Raw genomic sequence first — 8,783 nt, 5'->3', positions numbered from 1 at the left:
TAGAATCATGAAAGTCACCTAGGCCACTAGAAGTATAAGCCAGGATGGATCTAAGGACCTTTAATTATTGCCTCTTTGCAGTGGAATTCAACAAAACACATTGAGCTCTTTTCATGTGTCTGACATTGCGCTAGATTCTGGTCTTATAGAGGTGAATAAACCATCATTCCTATCCTCAAAAAACTTACTGCTTAATAGGAGAGAAACAGGTCTATTAAAAAAATGCTACATAATTTAATAAGCAAAATAGATGGAGGAGACGGGGCAATTCAGCCTGTCGGGCTGATCCAGGAGGTCTGGGGTGGGGAAGTAGTTCAGGCTGAGAAAGCAGTGGTTTCAGGTGTGTACTCAGCGCTGTGGCTGTTCTCAGAATACAAAGTTCAGAGCAGTGGCAGGATGTCTGCCAAAGACCTTGAGTGCTGTGCCTTTTTCTGGAGGGTGGCCAGTGACACATTGACTCTGGGATCTACTAGTACATGCTTGGAGTTAACAAGGTAGCAACTACAGTGTGTAGGTGACTGGAGGGGATAAAAGATTAGAGCAGGGAGACCAGCTAAGAGGCTTTTGCAATAATCAAGGTGAAGGATATTGAGGGCATATCAACCTTAAAGCAAGCATAGCTGGGACCGAAAGAGGAGGAAGGATTCAAAAGATACTTGGGCAGTGACAGTGATAGCACTATCACTCAGTAGGTGTGTGGACCTACTGGGTGTGGGAGGAGAGGCAGTGGGTGGCACTGAATGTGACTTCCAGACTTCTGCAAATTCTGTTCCTGATCTTTCTTAAACAGTTATGGTGATTATCCTCCTAAGGGGTCACCTGTACAGATACGACTTTATAATGGAAACATGACTCAGTCTGGATGTGGTGTAAAGTGAAAGTGCCTCGGAAACTCCGGAACACAGGCACGGAGTAGTATTTCCCAAATGTCACCTTGTAACTCCAGTGCTATCTACTCGCCTGCTCTGAACTGTTTTAAATTTTTTTCCTGCTTCTTAAATGTCACGTGTTATTTTCTCCATCTATTTTTCATACCCTAGCCAAGAAAAAAAAAATAGCACCTGAAATTTCAAGGTGTTGAGAACAGAAGTGCTATGTTGTTACCTTTTATTCTTTGTTTTGCTTCTGAGGTAAGACTGGGCCTGAGGCCAGCCAGGCCTTACATCCACCCGGATCTTAGTTCTCATTGCTGGTGGTGGAAACAGGAAAGTTGGAGGCAAATCTCCCCCTTCCCAGACTTGTGACCCAGTTTTAAAACATTGCCTTGGTGCTATTCATTTCATCAATCATTAGCTTTTTGAGGGTCCAGGTTCTTTAAACTATATATTGCTATTTTTAGTGGAACAGTGGAATGGCAGGAACTTAAAAGGCACAGTAGAGATTTGTTCAAAATATTATTTTCCTAGCTTCCAATGAAAACATGAAGAGCAAATGCATTTCCAGGGTCTCTCTTATTAAGTAACAGTTGTGACCTCAGTTGACAAAAGCAGCTTGAAACAGTATTGAAAAGCGCATACAGTACAACACAACCTTTTCATTCTGGTGTTAGTTTTACAAGAGTTAAGCTGTTTTATGTTTCAGAGTCTATATACTGGTTAGCTATTGATTATACTTAAATCAAATGTTGTAAATATTGAACTGTTTCTTTCCAGGAGAGGGAAGTCCTCTGAATTTAAAGCTCATACAGCTCCAGTTCGAAGTGTGGACTTTTCTGCTGATGGGCAATATCTAGCTACGGCTTCTGAAGACAAATCCATCAAAGTATGGAACATGTATCGCCAGCGCTTCTTATATTCCTTGTGCCGACATACACACTGGGTGCGCTGTGCCAAGTAAGTGCATAAAGTTTCATAAGATTTCCACATTTTCCCTGCCGTAGTCTATGCTTGCCCTCCACCTCCCAGAAAAGGAGTAGTTTTCCTTCTTTTCTTTCTTCCTTCCTCCTTCCCTCCCTCCCATCCAGCAAACATTTATTGTGTGCCTGGGAACACAACAGGGATGAGGATAATGGTAAACAAAACAGTCACAAACTCGTGCTCTCATGAAGCTTACACTAGAGAGGGGAGACAGGCAGCAAACAAATAGGAAAATGGATGTGGTAGGTGAGATGGTGGTAAGTTTTAGAGAACAAAACAACTGGATTAGAAGGGAAGCTGCAATTTTAAGCAGGGTGTTAGGCTGTCCTCACAAAGGGCGGGGGGTGGAGGCAGGGAGAGAACTTTGAGCCGAGACCTAAAGGAAGATAGGGAAGGAGGCTTGACGATACTTGGGAAGACAGGGTCTTGGATAGAGGAGCAAGTGCTACAGCCTTGAGGCTGGAGCCTGGGGGCTGGTTGAGGACAAATAGGAGACTGGTGGGGGCAGAGCTGGGGAGGGAGTACGAGAGATCCAGAGGAAAATCAGGCCAATCAGGAGTGGCCCTGACTTATACCCTGAGAGAGATGAGATGCCACTGGACCAGATTCATTTTCTCAGTTACACTTTAATGGAATCACTAGGAGTGCTATATGAAGAAGAGACTCTAAAGCCAGGGCAGAAGCAAGGAGGTGTTGGGAGGCTGCTGCAATAGTTCCCATCCTGGCCTGGACCGTCCCAGCTGGTGGCACTGGAGATTTTGAGAAGTAGCTGGATTCTAGATGTAGTAGTTTGAAGGTACAGCCAACAATACATGCTGTCACTTTGGATGTGACAGAGAAAGAGAGGGACCAAGAATGACTCCATAATCTTGACATTGTTCTACTGGGAGAAGTGCTGCTATAGGTGTTACTGTCAGCTGACAGCCACGGACAGGGGGACTTATATCCCTACCACAAACAGAGAGCAGAACCCCCCCCCCAAAAGATCTGCCTATGAATCCCACTGAGTCTTTGGTCAAATACAAAGCTGCCTATGCACAGGGGACTGAGGCTTGGCAGAGAACAATTCCTGGGAGACTGTGAGCGGAACAGATTACGTATAAGGGGAGTATCAACAAAAATGATCTCCGCCTTCATATTAAAAAATGCAACCCAGAAGACACTGGGATGACATATTTAAAGTCCTGAAAGAAAAAGTACCCACTGAACTAGAATTCAACATCTCAGCAAAAATATCCTTTAAAGAGGATCAACAAAAAGTTGAAAGAATTTATTACCAATAGACCTGCGCTACACGAATAGTAAATAAAGTTTCTTAGGCTGAAAGGAAATGATACCAGATGGAAAACTGGATCTACTAGTACATAAAGGAATAAAGAGAGCTAGAAAAGGTAAATATGGGGGTACATACTATTAATAGACTTTTTGTTTCTTATTTCTTTGAAAAATGGTTGCTTAATGTATTGTGGGCTGATATATAGATATAAGAGGTGGGTAAATGAAGTATATTTTGGTAAGTTCTAACAGAACTTTTACAAGTTCTGACATATATAAAATGGCATAAAATTAATTCAAGAGTACAGGGTGCTACATTAAGGATGTATATTATAACTTCTAGAGATTACCAATAAAAAAAAAAACACAACATGGACAAAGAATAAAGCTAAAAAGCCTGCAGAGGAAATAAAATGGGATACTACGAAATACTCAATTCAAAAGAAAAGCAGGGAAAAGAAATAAACAAATGAGATAAATAGAAAACAAAGAGCAGAAGAATTTATGAAAGGTTGAAAAGTCACCAATTAAGTGAAATTTTGGTCTTCAAAGTATTCCCTTAGTAAGCATAATCCCCAGTCTGTATCACATATCTGTGCTAGGTCTAGAGCCTCAAGGAGCTTTTACAGTTCAAGGGTAGGAATAAGATGCCAAATAATTATAAAATGGTGTGTCCTATGAGAAGGTGATACACAAGATGATAAGGGAATCTCTGAGTGGGACATTGAACTAGACTTGTGTGAGGAAAAGTCAAGGAAGGTATTCCTGGCTCAAAACTGAGGAAAGGAAAGGGGAAGGGGAGACAGCAGCTTATGATCAGATGGGAAGAGGGTGGTAAACCGGTTCATGGGAGGAATCAGCAGGAGTAAGCACTGTAGCCTGGGAGTTCAGAATGTGCTCTGGGAACATGTATTATTCATTCAGCTATGGCTAGACACAGGAAGCAAAGTGGGACAAGGTCGGGGAGGAGGTGGAGAAGGCTCAGGTTCACTGGATGACATGAAAAGATTTTACTTCATCCTACAGGAAATACAAAGACACGAGGGCTTGGGATTGGGAAGAAACATGATCATTTCTGAGCTCTTTACTAATTGGTCTATTAACCAGCATGACTACAGTAAGAGGGTCCATGCCAAGATTCGCATGCCTATCTGCACCGCCTTGTTACCACTGGGCAAGTTAGGTTATGGCTCTCAGCCTCTGCAGACTGTTGTGAGGATGAGAAATGCAAGTTGACTGTGTTGGGGACTGAGTGGAGCCCTGGGGCCGCCATTCCTCCATCTGGGCCCCTTAGATAGGGAGCAGCTTGGGAATGGGAAGGAGCCACTGCAAATGTTGTTATCCTTATCTATTCATGAAAAGGAAGTGATGGTGGGACTCTTCATGGCGTCTGCCTGGCATCCATTCCCCATAGGGTGATAATGGTGCCCGAGTTTTCTCTGAAGAACCAGCCCTCACACACGGCCTATTCCCGTGTTACACCTGTGCTGGAGGGGCCCTATCTCCAGCTCCAGCAGTAGGCTTTCAGCTCAGGCCCGCCATGCAGATCAGAGCATCTCCCTCCTCTAGGAGTTAGTCGTGTTGGGACCGCAGGACTTTCCTCTGGGATTGCTTTCTCTAGGCTCAGTTAAGCCTGTAGCTGCTGAGGGATGCCATGGGATTGATGCTGACTCCCAGGAGAGCAGAACTGTGAGATAAAGCAGAATGAATGGCTGTCTAGTTACATAGTGTAGTTTCTGGACACAGCTATACCTGGAATTATTAGCACGTGTGTTAGGGAGGGGAGATATGAGCCTGGAAAAAAAATTCCTTTTGCTTTTATTTTTTAAAGGCACTTTCCAGTTCTAGCCGGTTTGGCTCAGTGGATAAAGTGTTGGCCCGTGGACTGAAGGGCCTCGGATTCAATTCCAGTCAAGGGCACCAGGCTCCGTCCCCAGCCCCAGTCCAGACATATGCGGGAGGGCAACCAGTCGATGTCTTCCACATCGATGCTTCTCTCTCCCTGTCTCTCCCCCTCCCACTCTCTCTAAAAATCAATGGAAAAAGTATCCTCCAGTGAGAATTAACAAAAAATAAAATAAAGGCACTTTCTATAGGCAGTGATAGTTTTGTAAAAGTGGGAGTTATCATGTGCACTCAAGACACCTGCTTTATCTCCAGGCCAACACCACTGCCTTAATTTTTAGCATCACTGGTTCTAGTAGAGACTTCTGCAGTAACCTCCTAAATGTTCTCCTTGACTACAGATTTGCCTTCATTCAGCCTTTCTCCCCACCCCGTACTGCCTCCAAAGAGACCTTCTGAAATGTAAATCCCATCATGCTGCTCCTCGGCTTAAAAGCATTCTGACTCCGTGGCCTGGCACATCTGCTTGCCTTCTGTTTCAGCCTCATCTTTTGTCCCTTTCACCATTCACCTTGTTGCAGCTGCCCACGTGTGTGAGGTTCCGTTATGATCTGTGCCTTTCCACATGCTGCCTGAAACACCTGGAATAACCCAGATCCCACCTTCCCTTCACGACCCTGTTCTGCATCTCTTCCACCAAGAAGTGTTTGGACTCTCCCAGGCTGAGTTTGTTGATTCCTTATGCTGCCACTTTGCTCCGTTTATGAGGTCTGTCAGTTTAGGCCTCCCTTTCCTATTTGAATTACAGATATTTTATTCATGTTGTATTCTCTTTTCAGGCACTGATCTAAATTGCATAGATACTACAGGGAGCAAAGTACAAAATTCCTGTGCTCATGGAGCACCTTCTACCAAAGGGAGATCAGACAGTAAACAAATATACTAGTGATATGTGCTCCACAGGAAAATACTGTAGGGTAACGTGCTAGAGAGTGATGGGGTGGTCTTTTACAGATGGTGGTTGGGGAAGTGTCTTTTCTAAGGAACATTGACTGAAGTGAGGTAGCTAGCGAGGCAGAGTGGGGAATAGTGTTCCGAGGTAGAATCAGATACGGTGGAGGAGCACTGTAGAGTTAGTTATAGAGTGGGGAAGGCTCTGAGTTGTACAAAAACGTGGTTTGAATGAATCGATGAATCGGTGACCAGGTAGCTTTGGTGGGCGTTCTCTGAGGCAGGAGTCATTTTTGTGGATTCTTTGTATAGAATTCAGGATAATGCACTACATCTTGCATGGAGAATGTTTACATGGCTTCGCTAATTTCTTTTTCCATTTTGGTCTACCTCTGTTCAGGTTGGTAATTTTTATACTCAGCACACCTGGTCTTAATGGAATGCCTGTATCTTGCTGGTACACTGTGGTTCTGAGGTTTGTTTTTAAAAATCATTTGCTTTCTTACTGTTTGGAGGGAGTGATTCATATGAAATACTCCAGAGAACTCTCTGGAAGAATGTTCTTAGATAAATAATTGGGTTAAATTTAATGAATAAAGATTTCATCTTCTTGGCAACTTTCCTTATAGGTGCTCTACAACAAGCTTAGAGAGTCTTCTCACGTATTTATCACAGTGTTTTTTTCTTGGCTCAACTTACTGCTGTGAGAGACAAAGAGAATTGAGAGGATCCAATTGACCGCTCAGGCTCAGCCTCTCAGAGTGTGTAACTTTCTGTGAAAATACAGCCTTGATAGGGTCATCCTAGTCCAGGACTTTCTTCCAAAACTTGAAGGACTAGAAGTCCTGTTTCTGCTCTTTACCCAGAGATGAGAAAGCTCAGAGGGAATCTAAACCCACTTAAGAAATTTAGGAAACATAAACCAGATACCAGTTTACTTATTTACAGTGACAGCACTAACTTTCAAGTAGACTGGAAGATTTGTGTGCCTCGGCCAGGGTCTTCCTTTGCCAAGAAAGTCACAATAAGACTTCAGTGGGCCCTGGAACCAAAGCAAGAGAGTCTGCTGACAAAAATCTTGATGGATGGTTTCCTCAGATTGGGATAGTGAGGTTGTGAGAGACAAAGAGAATTGAGAGGATCCAATTGACCGCTCAGGCTCAGCCTCTCAGAGTGTGTAACTTTCTGTGAAAATACAGCCTTGATAGGGTCATCCTAGTCCAGGACTTTCTTCCAAAACTTGAAGGACTAGAAGTCCTGTTTCTGCTCTTTACCCAGAGATGAGAAAGCTCAGAGGGAATCTAAACCCACTTAAGAAATTTAGGAAACATAAACCAGATACCAGTTTACTTATTTACAGTGACAGCACTAACTTTCAAGTAGACTGGAAGATTTGTGTGCCTCGGCCAGGGTCTTCCTTTGCCAAGAAAGTCACAATAAGACTTCAGTGGGCCCTGGAACCAAAGCAAGAGAGTCTGCTGACAAAAATCTTGATGGAATCTTGGTTTCCTCAGATTGGGATAGTGAGGCGGACCTATCTGCCACATACACACCTGCCAAGGAATCAGCAGGATCCGTTCTGCTGGCCAGGTGCTCTCTCCCTGGGCCTGACAGGAGACATGCTGTTGCCCTGGCCTCTTGAGTTGCTGGGCACCTCCCTCTTTCAGGTAGTGCAGCTTTGTTGCTTCGTTTCAGCAAAGAGAGAGCAGAAGTAGCTAAGAGCATGGGCTCACCAGCATGTGATCATGGGAACATGACATAACCTCTCAGGGCCTTTGTCTGCTCTTTTGTAATTGAGTACAAAGGGGTACCTTCTTCATAGTCATCATGAATAAACAGGTTAATGAATGTAACTAATGTCAGCTATTAATTACTCTCACATTCCAATTTTTTCCTCCTCAGGATTATACTGGAGTCATGTTTAGGTTGTGTCTAAAAGTCATTTCACATATTTGCACATAGTTTTAGAGGTTGCTACTATATATAGTAACTACTATCCTCCTTTGAATGCATTTTATATATTTAACTATCAGAGGATAACTTTATTTTCAAGTACTTGGGTCTGAAAGTCTCCGTCTTTTCATTGGCGTGTGTATTCTGTTTAACTTTATGTAACTAGTACTATGATTAGGTTAAAGTCTACCATTTTGCTCTTTGTTTTCTATTTATCTCATTTGTTTATTTCTTTTCCCTGCTTTTCTTTTGGATTAATTGAGTATTTCTTAGTATCCCATTTTATTTCCTCTGCAGGCTTTTTAGCTTTATTCTTTGTCCATGTTGTGTGTGTTTTTATTGGTAATCTCTAAAAGTTACAATATGCATCCTTAACATATCACTCTGTACTCTTGAATTAATTTTATATGTGTCAGAACTTGTAAAAGTTTTAATGTTAGAACTTAGCAAAATATACTTCATTTACCCACCTCTTATATCTATATATGATATCAGCCCACAATACATTAAGCAACCATTTTTCAAAGAAATAAGAAACAAAAAATCTATTAATAGTATGTACCCCCCATATTTACCTTTTCTAGCTCTCTTTATTCCTTTGTGTAGATCCAAGTCTCCATCTGGTATCATTTCCCTTCAGCCTAAGAAACTTTATTTATTATTCTTGTAGTGCAGGTCTATTGGTAATAAATTCTCTCAACTTTTTGTTGATCCTCTTTAAAGGATATATTTTTTTAAAATATAGTTTATTGATTTTTTCACAGAGAGGAAGGGAGAGGGGTAGAGAATTAGAAACATCGATGAGAGAGAAACATCGATCAGCTGCCTCCTGCACATCCACCACCGGGGATGTGCCCACAACCCAGGTACATGCCCTTGACCGGAATCGAACCTGGGACCCTT

General features: G+C 42.6%; 1 protein-coding gene across 5 annotated transcripts in view; it reads left to right on the top strand.

Moving 5' to 3' along the window:
• POC1B (POC1 centriolar protein B) overlaps positions 1-8,783 on the top strand; it is a 103,544-nt gene that overhangs the window by 29,118 nt on the left and 65,643 nt on the right. For 4 of the 5 annotated variants that reach the window (XM_006774744.2, XM_015571139.1, XM_015571138.1 and 1 more), the window contains exon 3: positions 1,653-1,832. In XM_006774744.2, coding sequence (XP_006774807.1) covers positions 1,653-1,832 — 180 coding nt within the window. Of the gene's footprint in view, positions 1-1,652; positions 1,833-5,557; positions 5,745-8,783 lie in introns of those variants that run through there. The other variant, XM_015571141.1, reaches the window with a different exon arrangement.

The sequence above is a fragment of the Myotis davidii genome, unplaced genomic scaffold (assembly GCF_000327345.1).
Source record: "Myotis davidii unplaced genomic scaffold, ASM32734v1 scaffold108, whole genome shotgun sequence".
In the NCBI taxonomy this organism is placed as follows: Eukaryota; Metazoa; Chordata; class Mammalia; order Chiroptera; family Vespertilionidae; genus Myotis; species Myotis davidii.
Note: the sequence above shows the minus strand (reverse complement) of the source record. Positions and strands in the feature narration are given on the sequence as shown.